The following is a 12,803-nucleotide window of genomic DNA, read 5'->3' as shown; positions in this document are numbered from 1 at the left end:
CAGGCTTAGCGGGCTCCCTGAAAATGGGAGGCCCAGTCTCCCGACCCGTTACGAACCCCGGGGACCCCGAGCCCCCGTCCGCCAGCCAGCGTTCCTGGGGTCCAGGATTCTGGGGACGCCCTTGAAACTGGGGGCAACGTCGCCCCGCGTCAGGGCGTCCGGGAGCCCCTCTGAGGCGCCGGGGCCACTCCTCCCCCTGCGCCGGGGATCCCCGAGGCCCCGGCCCCGCTCTGCCGTAGCCCGGTCCGGATGCCGCCTCCGCTCCAGTCCGCGAGCCGAGCCGGCGGGAGCCCGCGGGGCGCCCCGGGGATCCCTGGGCGTCACGCGGCTGTTGTGGGGCGCGTGTTGACGCGTCGCCGGGGAGACGCGCGGGGGCGGGGCCGGCAGGGGGCGCGGCTGGCGGTGCGCGAGGGGCCGGCGGCGCTGCGCGGAGTCCTGGCGGCCGCAGTGGCCACGGCCGCCGCCGCCCGCCGGCTTATATACCGCGGCTAAATTTAGGCTGCGCCCGGAGCTCGTCCCCATCCGGGACGCGTTTCCGCCGCCGCCGCTTTGGCCCGGCCCCCGCGCGCGCCGCGCCTATAAGGCTTGGGCGGGCCCGGCCGCGGCCGCAGAGCGTCCCCGCCCGCCCGCGCCCCGACCAGCCCGGCTCCGGGCAGCCACTCACCGGCGTCCCGAGCCCCGTCGGCCCCGGGCCCCAGCCATGGCGCTGAGCGAGCCCATCCTGCCGTCCTTCTCCACTTTCGCCAGTCCGTGCCGCGAGCGTGGCCTGCAGGAGGTGAGGGCGGCAGGGACCTCGGGGGCGGCGGGACCGCGGGCGGCGGGGGCGGCCGGCTCGGGGAAGTAAAGCTCGGGCCGCGGGGTAGCGGAGCGCGGGCTCAGGGGAACGGAACTCAGGCGGCGGGCGGCGACCCGGGGCCCGCCGCGCTCACGCCCGCGCCCTCCCGCTCTGTCACCCGCAGCGCTGGCCGCGCGCAGAGCCCGAGGCGGGCGGCACCGACGACGACCTCAACAGCGTGCTGGACTTCATCCTGTCCATGGGGCTGGACGGCCTCGGCGCCGAGGCCGCCCCCGAGCCGCCGCCGCCGCCCCCGCCGCCTGCGTTCTACTACCCCGAGGCCGGCGCGCCGCCGCCCTACAGCGCCCCCGCGGGCGGCCTGGTGTCCGAGCTGCTGCGGCCCGAGCTGGACGTGCCGCCGGGACCCGCGCTGCACGGCCGCTTCCTGCTGGCGCCCCCCGGCCGCCTGGTGAAGGCCGAGCCCCCCGAGGCGGACGGCGGCGGCGGCTACGGCTGCGCGCCCGGCCTGGCCCGCGGGCCGCGGGGCCTCAAGCGCGAGGGCGCCCCGGGCCCCGCAGCGGCGTGCATGAGAGGCCCCGGGGGCCGCCCGCCGCCGCCGCCCGACACGCCGCCGCTCAGCCCCGACGGCCCCGCGCGCCTGCCCGCGCCCGGTCCGCGCGCGCCCTTCCCGCCGCCCTTCGGCGGCCCCGGCTTCGGAGCGCCCGGCCCCGGCCTGCACTACCCGCCGCCCGCGCCCGCCGCCTTCGGTCTCTTCGACGACGCGGCCGCCGCCGCCGCCGCCGCGGCCCTGGGCTTGGCGCCGCCCGCCGCCCGAGGTCTGCTCACGCCTCCCGCGTCCCCGCTGGAGCTGCTGGAAGCCAAGCCCAAGCGCGGCCGCCGCTCCTGGCCGCGCAAGCGCACCGCCACGCACACCTGCAGCTACGCGGGCTGCGGCAAGACCTACACCAAGAGCTCGCACCTCAAGGCGCACTTGCGCACGCACACAGGTGGGCGGCGAGCGCGGGCCGGGGGGCGGGGGTCCGAGGGCCGCGGGCTTAGGAACCCCTCCCCGAGGGCGTGGCCCTGGAGACGGGGAGGGGGTCGCACGCTCGGGACTCCCCGGGAGGCGTGGCTCCAGGGGCTGCGGAGGGGGCGCGCGATTGGGAACCTCAGGGGAGATTCTGTCTCAGAACGCACGCTAGCACCCTCCTGGGAGCGTGGCTCAGGGCTTTGGGAAGAGGGGGTGCGCGCGCCCTGAGACCTAGGGTAGGTCGCTGGGGCTCGGAACGCCAGGGAGAGGATGCGAGCCTAGGACTCCTGGGGGCGTGGCTCGAGACGCCAGGGAGCGGGCAGCGCGCCCTTTGCGCGCCCTGGGGGCGAGAATCGGGAAAGTTCGAGAGCTGGGGGCTGGTGCCTGGGATCCCTAGAGGTGCGGAACGTAGGTTCCTTCCCCCCCGCACCCCCACCGCGCAGCTTGGGGGAGCTGGTTAGGACTAGGGTGCGCGCGCCCGAGCAGCCACAGTCGCGGTGCGCGCGCGGAGTCCCCGGGGAGCCCACTGAGTCCCGCTGTCGCCCCCCCCCCCCCCGCAGGCGAGAAGCCCTACCACTGCAACTGGGACGGCTGCGGATGGAAGTTCGCGCGCTCGGACGAACTCACGCGCCACTACCGCAAGCACACGGGCCACCGGCCCTTCCAGTGCCACCTCTGCGACCGTGCCTTCTCGCGCTCCGACCACCTGGCGCTGCACATGAAGCGGCACATGTAGCCTGGACGCCCCCCCCGCGCGCGGCCGTGGCGGGTCCCACGCGCCGGGCGCGGCCCCCCCCAAACTGTGACTGGTATTTATTGGGCCCGGAGGACCGGGCTGGGCACAGCGTGGCCATTGAGGGGGCCCCTCCCCGCGACGCCAACGCTGCCGCCCCGGCCCCCATCAGAGACTGAAGGCCCGGTGGGAGAAGACCGCGATCCTCCTTGACGAGTTTTGTTTTCAAAATGGTGCAATAATTCAGTGTCGTCTTCCCGTCCCCCCATCCCACCGGGTCTACACTAGAGGATCGAGGCTTGATGCCTTGTGAGAAATACAGCCTTAATTTGTACTGTCTTCGACATTTTTTTTATAATATTGTACATAGCAACTGTGACATATTGTATTACTGTAAATAAGGAGACAGGTGGGCATTTTGGCTCCCTGGTTCAGTTTTTTAAGACTTTGGTTGTTGTTGTTTGTTTGTTTGTTTTTTAATTAAAAGAAAGTTTTGCATCTTTTGAAAAATCACGGCGCTGGTCTGCTTGGAAGCTGGGGTGTAGGGTGGGACTGGGGACGGAACCGGCAGCTTGGGTGGAAAGCAGCCCGTAAGAGGTGGGGTGAAGTGTGTCCTGCCCCAGCCAGCACCCTGGCTTGCCAGCTGCAGCACCCAGCTGCCAGGAACCTGTGGGTTTTTCTATAAATTTAAACACTACATTTTAAGACTGAGGGAGAGTTATTTTAAGGTTGTTCCCCGAGCCATAAATTGCCTCTTTTTCCCCTGAGCTGGGGAAAGTGCTGGTCCCACTGACGTGGCCTCCTCTGGGCTGAAAAAAGCTTTACCTCTTTCTGGAAGCTTCTGAGGTTTTAACCAAAGTTCTGGAGTGTGCAGGCTCGCCCCACGCCTCACACACCTTTATTTTTTTTTCTTTCTTTCTTTAGAAAGGGGCAAAATGCTAATTTTCTGACCTGCTTTGCCTTTTACTAGTCTTGCCTTTTAGCAGGATTTTTTTTTTTTTAAAGAGTGAGTTCCCCATCCTGTTAGAAAAAAATAAAATCCATGTTTGAGGGCTATGTATGGTGGGTGCTCTTTCCCAGATGAGAAAATAGGCTCAGAGAGGTAGCTATGGAGTGATGGCGTTAGGATGCAAGCCTGGTCTGTCTGCATCCCAGGGATCCCTGAACCCCACTAGAAGGGATCAGGGGCTTTCTGTTGCTTGCATTGAAGGGCTAGGAGACGCACTCCTGCAGGTGCCCTGGTGTGAGGCAATCACATCAGAGCCCCTGCCTTGGTGGTTGGAGGTGGCCGCTCCAGAAACTCAGCTCGTAAGCTGGGGGAGACCCCTGCACTGCACCCTGAATGTCTCGGTCAGGCAAGGAGGTGCCTCTCCCTGGCAGGTTCCCCCTCATTTTCTCCCTTGTCAAGGGCCCCAGTGGGTAACCATGACTACCAACAATTGCACAAGTTGTTTCCAGAAAGTGAAAATAGCTTGTAAGCAGCGCCTATTTTAAAACACTCTCGCCCCATTGCGACAGAGGCCGGGATTTCCTCCCTCCCTCCATCCTTCCTCCCCCCCAAAGGCAGTCCTGGAAACAGCTGAGAGCGTTTGGTAATCCACAAAAAGCAGAAATGGGAGATGACAATCTGATTCATCTTTCTCGAGTGAATAGCCTGGGCCCAGCGCCTGCTGCTGCTGAAGGGTGTGTGAGTGTGAGCCGCCCCATACCCACTCTGCGGCTTTTGCAAAAAACCGTTTCAGAGCAGAGCAGGGGCCCCGCCGACCCATGGAAATGCTCTTCTTTGCTCACAGCTGGTTCCGGAGGCCATGAGGATAGAACAAAGACTCACAAAAGATTTTAAAATAACTCTGCGTAGGGTCTCCAGTCTTTCCGGTTGAGCTTAAACTTGCAGGTAAAACCATTTTTCTGGCTTGCTCAAAAAGACCTCCCAGGTTCCCCGGAGGCCTCGGAGTCCGATGAGAGGCCTTTGTAACGGGACCACTGACAACGTTGAACTTGTTTCCCCGAGTGCCTCCAACTGCTAGAAAGAGGTGCCGTGTGCGCTTCAGCCTCCTTCGCTGATTAATAAGAAAATAACTGTCATCGTTTGTGCTCCCCCTTTCTGAAAACCCAAATGACAATATCCATCATCTTCAGGATGCGTGGTTCTCAACCAGCTGGTCCAGAGACTTTTAGCTGCCACAACTGGGGGTGGGGGGGTGCTGGCATCCGGTGGGGGGAGGTTCGGGGTGCTGTTAAGCAGCTTCTGATGCATATAGCAGGCCCCCCCACCCCGCCACCCAGAGGATGCTCCAGCCCCCGATATCATCAGTGCCCCGGGTGGAGGGCACTGCTGATTCCTAAAAGAGCAGCGTTCAATGCTTTGATCATCAAGGACGTGGCCCTGTCCCCGGAGCAAGCGCTGATGGCAGGTATCACCCAGAGACAAGTATGACTAAAATCTCACTGCTGAGCCCCATCTCAGATCACCGTGAGAACACACAGAACCTGGACACTTTTCCTTTCCATAAAGAAGTCCTGGCACCCATTTGAAAAATAGTAAATACCAAAAAGAAAAACAATTTATCCTGCATTCTACAACCCGATTCCAATCAAAGGTTTTTAGAGGGAGGGATTTCTGTTTAGGTGTTGAATTGCTTTCACATGGTTGTGATGATCAGCATACCCCCCCCACTTTTTTTTTCCAAGCAAGATTAAAACCATTTTTTCCATATTTTTCCCTCCATGATGTTTTTATTACCATTTGAAATGGCTGCATAATATTCCATTAGACATGCCAAAAGCTGCTTATGCAAACAAGCACTGAGTGTCATATTTAGATTGTCATATTTTAGATTGTCCTCCAGGGGGTTGGGTAAAGGGGTTGGAAGGGATGAAGGTTTGCAGGGGGTGGGGGGACTTTAGGCATCACTAAAATGACCTCCCAAGAGTAACTCCAGGGTGGGGGGAAGCATACAAGAGCTGTCTTTTTCTGCCAGGAGTTTCCTGTATGTCAGGGAGCCCGGGACACCCAGGCTGGTGACAAAATACAGTGTGAAGTAGAGGAAATGGGAGCTTTCAGAGGGTAAGGTGAGTCCCTGACTCAGCACCCTGCCCCATCAGCAAAGCTGAGTTAGCACCCAGACCCAGCATCACCCTGGGGAGTCCCAGGGCAACAGGCCAGAGACCGCTCATGAAGGCACAAGTACCAGGCAGCTCCAACGCTGAGCTGGTGGGCGCTGAGGACAGGCTTGAGCCAGTCGCAACCTTGACTCTGTCAACACTTGGGGCCGGATCATGCTCTGTAGCCGTGGCTGCCCTGTGCACTGTGGGGCGTTGAGCTGCATCCCTGGCCCCACCCCCTCGTCACCAGTGGCAGACATCTCCACGAGTTGTCACAACCAAAAACGTCTCCAGACATTGCCAAGTGTCTCTGGGGGCATAATCGCCCCAGATCAAGAAGTACTGGTTCGGGGTTCCATGACTACCTAAGACTTCATATCTGTAATCTTTTTTAAAGATTTATTGATTTATTTGAGAGAGAGTAGGGGTAGGGGCAGAGAGAGAGACTGAGAGCAAGAGAGAGAGAGAGAGAGAGAGAGAGGATCCCAAACAGACTCCCCACTGAGCTCAAGCCCAACACGGGGCTCGATCCCAGGACCCTGAGATCATGACCTGAGCAGAAACCGAGAGCCGGCCACTCAACCAACCGAGCCACGCAGGCGCCCCTCTGTGTCTCTCATTTTATGGCTCACTGAGGTCCTACCACACTGCACACATTTGAGTACACCAAGTGAGGGAGCGAGGGAGTAACGGGATCACCCTGGTTTATATCAGCTGACGAATGGCAAATGTATTCTGCCGTGTAGTGTGGGCCCGGGGCTAAAGTGACTTTTTTTTTCCAAATAATTGATGCAGGGTTTGTCTCCCTTGGCACCACTGACATTTAGGCTGGAGCCTTCGTTGGTGTCGGGGGCCGTTTTGTGCACTGTAGGGTGTTGAGCAGCATCCCCGGCCTCGACCCACCAGATGCCAGTAGCACCCCCAGCCCCTCAATCACGACAGCCTCCAGACTTCACTAAGTCTCCCCTGGGGAGGGAGCCGCAGAACCCTTTTCTCCCACCGAAGCCCCACGCCGGCCTCCCAGGCCTGTTTCCTTGTCTGGAAAGTGAAGGTGCTGCCCTTAGGACAGAATGACAGAGGGGTGGGGGCGGCACCCAGCCCCGGGCTGTGGCCAGCCCAGCGAGTCTACCCTGGTGCAGGCTGGCACTCGGATGTGAGGCCTGGACTAACCCGCACCCCATCTCTCTCTGGGTCTCTGTCTCTCCCGTCTCTTTTTCTCCCCACCTCTCCCTCTCTCCCTCTCTCTCCCCCCTCCTCTCTGTCTCTCTCATTCATTCATTCGGCAGATGCACTCAATGCCTTAGCCCTGAGCTGAGTCCTGGGGAAGCAGCAGTGACTCAGAAGTGACTCAGCTTCAGGCTGACATCCAGAGCCAGTGTCAACAAGTTTATTGAATGACTAACCCAATGCTAACTTGAACTGAGCACGAGGGCTGGGGCAGGTGCGTTCATCCCGGGCATCTCCCCCAAGTTCTCTCTTTGAACCCTCCCACCAGGCAGGGATGTGGGCGGGAGGATAGCCACCCCAGTTATCCAGATGCAGAAAGCGGGGCTCACAGAGGGGAAGCCTGGCCTGGGCCCCGTTCAGGTGTAGGTGGTGGAGCCAGGGCTCAAACCCTGGGCGGCCTGATGTCACAGCTCCTACCCGGGCCTCGAAATGTCTCCATCCTGAAACACATCAAGCTTGCAGCGCCTTCCTCTACAAGCATGATCGTGGTTCCTGATGGCCCCAGGGAATCCCCTCGAGGCTTCCATCTGAACATCGTGGAAAGTTTCTTTTCCAGGAAAGTCCCAGACAGAGAGAAACAGAGTCAGGAAACACGAATGTTTGGGGGAGCCAGGATGGGTGAATGGGGTTCCCTGAGATGCTACAATAGGAAGCAAAAGGAGGCCCAGGCAGCAAGTGGGTCCGCAAAAAGTGAAATAGAGTTATCATGTGACCCAGCCATTCCGCTCCTTGCTATAGACCCCCAAGGATTTTTTTTTAAAGATTTTATTTATTTATTCATGAGAGATACAAAGAGATACAGAGAGAGAGAGAGAGAGAGGCAGAGACCCAGAGGGAAAGGCAGAGGGAGAAGCAGGCTCCATGCAGGGAGGCCGACGCGGGACTCGATCCCAGGATCAGGCCCCGGGCTGAAGGCAGCGCTAAACCGCTGAGCCACCTGGGCTGCCCCCACCCCCAAGGATTTAAAACTAGAGACTCAGGGATCCCTGGGTGGCTTAGTGGTTTAGGGCCTGCCTTCGGCCCAGGGCGCGATCCTGGAGACCCGGGATCGAGTCCTGCGTCGGGCTCCCAGTATGGAGCCTGCTTCTCCCTCTGCCTGTGTCTCTGCCTCTCTCTCTCTCTCTCTCTCTCTGTGTGGTCTATAATAAATAAATAAATAAATAAATAAATAAATAAATAAATAAATAAATAAATAAAAGAAAACCAGAGACTCAAAGGTGCTCATATGCCAACTTTCCCAGCAGCAGGACCCAGCATCTGCCGAAGGTAGAAACAGCCCAAATGTCCACTGAGAATTGAGTGGGTGAACACAGGTGGTCCGTCCATGCACTGGATTAATCTTCAGCCATAAAGAGGAACAGAACTCAGATACACACGACAAGGTGGGTGAACCTTGAGATCATCGTCCTGGGGCACCTGGGGGGCTCAGCTGGTGAAGCACCTGCCTTTGGATCAGGTCATGATCTCAGGGTCCTGGGATCAAGTCCCACATTGGTCTCTGTGCTCAGCGGGGAGCCTTCTTTTCCTTCTCCTTTGCCTGCCTCTCCTCCTGCTTGTGCTCTCTCTCTCTCTGTTAAAAAAAATAAATAAAAGGTTTAAAAGCAAAAGAAAAGAGAAAAACATCATGCCTACTAAAAGATGCCAGACAGGAAAGTTCACATAGGCTCTGATCCCACTCACGGGGGACCCTTACGGGAGCTCTGTCCATATAGACAGAGAGTGGATGGTGGGGGCCGGGGGCAGTGGGGAGGAGGAACGGGGAGCTAATGTTGAATGGGACAGAGTTTCCATTTGACGTGATGGAAGGGTGTGGAAACAGTGGGGATGGTTGTATGGCAGCGAATGTAATTAATAGCACAGAATCGCATACTTAAACATGATTAAAGTGACAAATCTGATGTTACATATGTATATCTTATCACGATTTAAAAAGAAAAAGGCTTGAGAGTCTCCATAGACAGGAGGCAGGGGGTGAGATTTCTCTGCGACAGATCCCGTGATGAGCGTTTTCCAGGAGTTTGTGCCCATTTTACATGTGAGAAAATGGCAGTGTGGGGAGGCAGGGCTGCCGTCCACCTGTTGGAGCTGAGCCTTGAAGCCCTGTCTGCTTGAAATGAAAATTTTGCCCCACTGCAGGGGGCAGTCACTGCATGTCTCCCGGCCTCAGTTTCCCCATCTGGAAGCGAAGGCCCTAGACCAATAGCTCCTCTACGTGGACACCATACTGGGGACAATTTTGTCTCCCCTGTAAAATCAGATGGTGTCCTCCAGGAGCTCTCCATCATTCTAGAATAAATCTGAAGACTTCACTGTGGTCTGAGGGGCCCCAGCTCCTCCGTCCCGCCTCTCATCTTGCTCCTGTGTGCTCACTCAGCCACGCTGGCCTCCTTACTGTCAGCCAAACACTCTCCCCAGGTCCTGCCTCAGGACCTTTGCATTTGCATCCCCCGGGCCTGAAATGCTGATTCATGCTGCTCTCGCTGCAGCTGCTGGTAGCAGCCTAGCCGAGCTGTACTGGGGCCGTTTCTCAGGCTTGAAGCCAGGAGGCAGATGCTCAGATGACAGCAGGAGGCCCCCGGACAGAGGGCTGGGGCCCTGGGCAGCCCTCCTTAGCCAGGGGGGGAAGAAGCTGGCTCTGGAGTCTGCATTCCCAGCACCTCTATTCCTGCCCCACACCCGCTGCCAAGTGCCCCCCACCCCCACACTGGCCCTCGCACATCATTTCTGCTATAGGCCTAAGCCCCTCAGAGGCACCATCTCCTCGTCCTTGCAGCAGAGGAAACTGAGGCCCAGATGTGTTTGCCAGAGTCACCCGCCGATGCTCCCACTCTGAGCGTCAGGCCCTTTCCCTCAGCTGTGTGGGCTCAGAAGGCCGGGTGCAGTCCCACCTCATGACGAGGCAAATCTCAATCCTCCATATTTCACCAATTCTTTTTTTTTTTTTTTTTGGAGGAGAGGGACGGTGAGGCAGGGTCCATTTATGGTCATTTGTGGCTCTGGGAATGAACAGATAACAACCCTCAATCCTGCCTCAGGGCCTTTGCACTTACTCTTTCCTCAGCTGGAAATTCTTTTCCTCTTTTCCTTCCCAGGGCCAGCGGCTATCGGTCCTCCAGACACTTGACCGTCCAGCTGACCTCACCCACTCCCTGGGATGGAGGGAGGACCAGTGCCTCACCCTGCCGAACACATACCTAGCGACTTCTGTCAAACGATTGGGCTCCTCTGGGCCTGACCGCACGTTAGCAAATTACCGACCCCCTCCCGGAACTTGGGGGGACAGATGAACTTCTTGATGTGCCAGGAGGTGAGGGATGCATGAGGAGGCTCAGAGAGGGCAGCCACCTGCCCAGGATCACACAGCAAGGAAGGCTAGAGCTCCTCAGGGATCCTCCTCCCAGATCCTTACCCAGACTCCCCAGGGCTGAGACCCAGTGACCACCCCGTGCTGGAAGTCTCTGGGCCTCCTGCTGCCTCTCCCCTCCACAAATCCCAGGTCCTCATCTGGGCCTTCTGGGCAGGCATGACTGGTTCTCTCAGCCTCCAATACTGGGGCTCATGGGCTGCCCCACGTGGGAGGGAGTGGGGTGGAGGGGGAGGGCCGCACCTGGGGCTTCTGGGAAGGAGGAGATGGTTCTGACTGGAGCACAGGGCGAGAGGCAGGGATGAGCTAGGGCACAGGCCTGAAGGGCAGCGGGGGGCCACGGAGGGATTAAGGCAGGGAGTGACCACTGCCAGTGTGGGGGTGGGGGGCACTTGGCGGTGGGTGCGGGGCAGGAATAGAGGTGCTGGGAATGCAGACTCCAGAGCCAGCTTCTTCCCCCCCTGCCTAAGGAGGGCTGCCCAGGGCCCCGGCTTTGTGCCCCTGCTGCGCCGTGACCCGCAGCTGAGGAGCCTCCCTTTTCCCTTCTGAGTGCTCACACCCTCCTCTGCTCTTCCCTGGGTTCCCTGAGCATTTTTCATCCCAGATTCCCCAGTGAGGGGATCCCTGGTCCCAGGCTGGCTCTGTCTGGGGGCTTCCTGGGGGCAGAGACCCAATCCAGGCTGGCACCAAGCGCTGCCAGTGGCCCCTGTAGACCGAGGAGGGTGAGGCAGGCCCCACTCTTTCTCCAGCTCTATTGCCCCATCACCGGAGTTTCTCCCCGTACATCCCTTATTTTCCTTACTTTTTCATGGTGGTAAAACCACTTTAAGGGCAGCCCAGGTGGCTCAGCGGTTTAGCGCCACGTTCGGCCCAGGGCGTGATCCTGGAGTCCCAGGATCGAGTCCCACTTTGGGCTCCCTGCATGGAGCCTGTTTCTCCCTCCGCCTGTGTCTCTGCCTCTCTCTCTCTCTCTCTCTCTCTGTGTCTCTCATGAATAAATAAATAAAATTTTTTTAAAAATGAAAAAAAACCACTTTAAGCATTTTTGTGTCCAACCCAGGGGCATGAAGCACATTCACACTGTTGCGCAGCCAGCCCCACGGTCCCTCTCCAGAACTTTCCCATCTTCCCAAGCTGAAACTCTGTCCCCACGGACCACAGACTCCCCCTCCCCTCCCCCAGCCCCCCACTCTCTACTTCCTGCTTCTGTGGCTGTGAGTCCTCGAGAAGCAGCACATAAGTGGAACCGCACAGTATGGGTCCTTTTGTGTCTGGCTTAGTCTTCCAGGTTCACGCATGTGTCAGGATTCCCTTCTTGTTTGGGGCTGCGTAATACTCCACCGGACGGCTCGACCCCATTCTGTTTATCTGCTCCCCTACTGCTGGACACTCAGGTGACTTCCACCTTCTGGCGATTGTGAAAGACGCTGCTGTGGACACGGGCGTGCAAACATCCCTTCAAGACCCTGCTTTCTATTGTGTGTGTGGGAGGGGGGCCTACCCAGACCTGGAGCTGCTGGATCCCCTGTCTTCTCTTTCAAAGCTTTATTCGGGGCTGCTCAGGAGCTGAGAAATGCTTTTCTTTCCTGAGCAGCTGACCCAGGTGCCGCTGGCCTGAGCTGGGGGCCTGCAAATGTCCCAGCAGATTCTTCATTAGCTCACCGCTGGGTCAGCCTCAGTTGGCCACATACTGGGTCTCAGTTTCCTCCTCTGTGAAACAATGGGGAGGTGAGCACTGCCAGTGGCCCAACTTTGGGGCCACCCTAAAATTAGGGTTTCGCAGCAGCCCAGGCTGTGCAGGAGCTGGACAGGCCTGCGGTCGAGGTGCTACTCACACCCGGCACACCCGCCTGCCCGCCTGCTCATCCTGAAGACTGCTCGGCGTGCAGCAATCACCCCACACCACCAGGCCCCGAATGTCCCAGGACAGCCTCCTCGGGGTGGGGGCAACATCAGACCCGGAGACCCTCCACTGGGCCAGGGCCTGAGCTGGGCCAGGACCCAGAAATCCAGGGCCCTCACACGGGCTGCCACCATCTGTTCTCACTCGGAGACAGTGGAGGCCACTCACCGGGACAGGCCAGACAGGCCTCCTGGGTCCCCAGGCCCTCAGGAACCACAGACACAAACCCCATGGAGCCCCAACAGTGCACTGCCTGCCAGGACTCGACTGTTTTAACCTAGAACGAAGTGAACAGAACATTCTATTGACAAGCTTTTGTTTTCCTCCTTCTTCCCCCACCGACTATTTGAAAACTTATTTTTAAGCACAAGGCGCCTATAAATCAACTAGATATAGCAAATCTTTCTAGAACGCTCCACCCAACAGGAGCAGAATGCATTCTTCTTAAGGGCACGTGAACATTCCCCAGGATAGGCCACAAAACCAACCTCAATGCATTGACGAGGTTTCAGATAATACCAAGCATGTTCTCTGCCCACAATGGAATGAAACTAGAAATCCAAACCGGGGATGAATTTGGCAAACTCAGAAATACATGGGAATTAACCAACAGTGATGCTGGAGAACCTGCTGGGAGCCTTAATGAGCAAATCCTGGCCCCAAGAG

General features: G+C 58.6%; 1 protein-coding gene across 1 annotated transcript; it reads left to right on the top strand.

Moving 5' to 3' along the window:
• Positions 1 to 594: 594 nt before the first annotated feature.
• Positions 595 to 3,051, top strand: KLF2 (KLF transcription factor 2). The gene is made up of 3 exons (XM_025457894.3): positions 595 to 775; positions 960 to 1,782; positions 2,366 to 3,051. Exons 1-3 carry the CDS (start codon positions 701 to 703, stop codon positions 2,539 to 2,541), a joined length of 1,074 nt encoding a protein of 357 aa, XP_025313679.1. The 5' UTR covers positions 595 to 700; the 3' UTR covers positions 2,542 to 3,051.
• Positions 3,052 to 12,803: the final 9,752 nt, after the last annotated feature.

The sequence above is a fragment of the Canis lupus genome, chromosome 20 (assembly GCF_003254725.2).
Source record: "Canis lupus dingo isolate Sandy chromosome 20, ASM325472v2, whole genome shotgun sequence".
NCBI classification, from domain to species: domain Eukaryota; kingdom Metazoa; phylum Chordata; class Mammalia; order Carnivora; family Canidae; genus Canis; species Canis lupus.
Note: the sequence above shows the minus strand (reverse complement) of the source record. Positions and strands in the feature narration are given on the sequence as shown.

What these genes read in the sequence shown, in the direction of transcription:
- KLF2 (XM_025457894.3), top strand. Translation starts at nt 701, where the DNA reads ATGGCGCTGAGCGAGCCCATCCTGCCGTCCTTCTCCACTTTCGCCAGT. An exon ending in GCGAGCGTGGCCTGCAGGAG is followed by an intron (nt 776 to 959) that starts GTGAGGGCGGCA and finishes TGTCACCCGCAG; the next exon opens with CGCTGGCCGCGCGCAGAGCC. An exon ending in GCACTTGCGCACGCACACAG is followed by an intron (nt 1,783 to 2,365) that starts GTGGGCGGCGAG and finishes CCCCCCCCGCAG; the next exon opens with GCGAGAAGCCCTACCACTGC.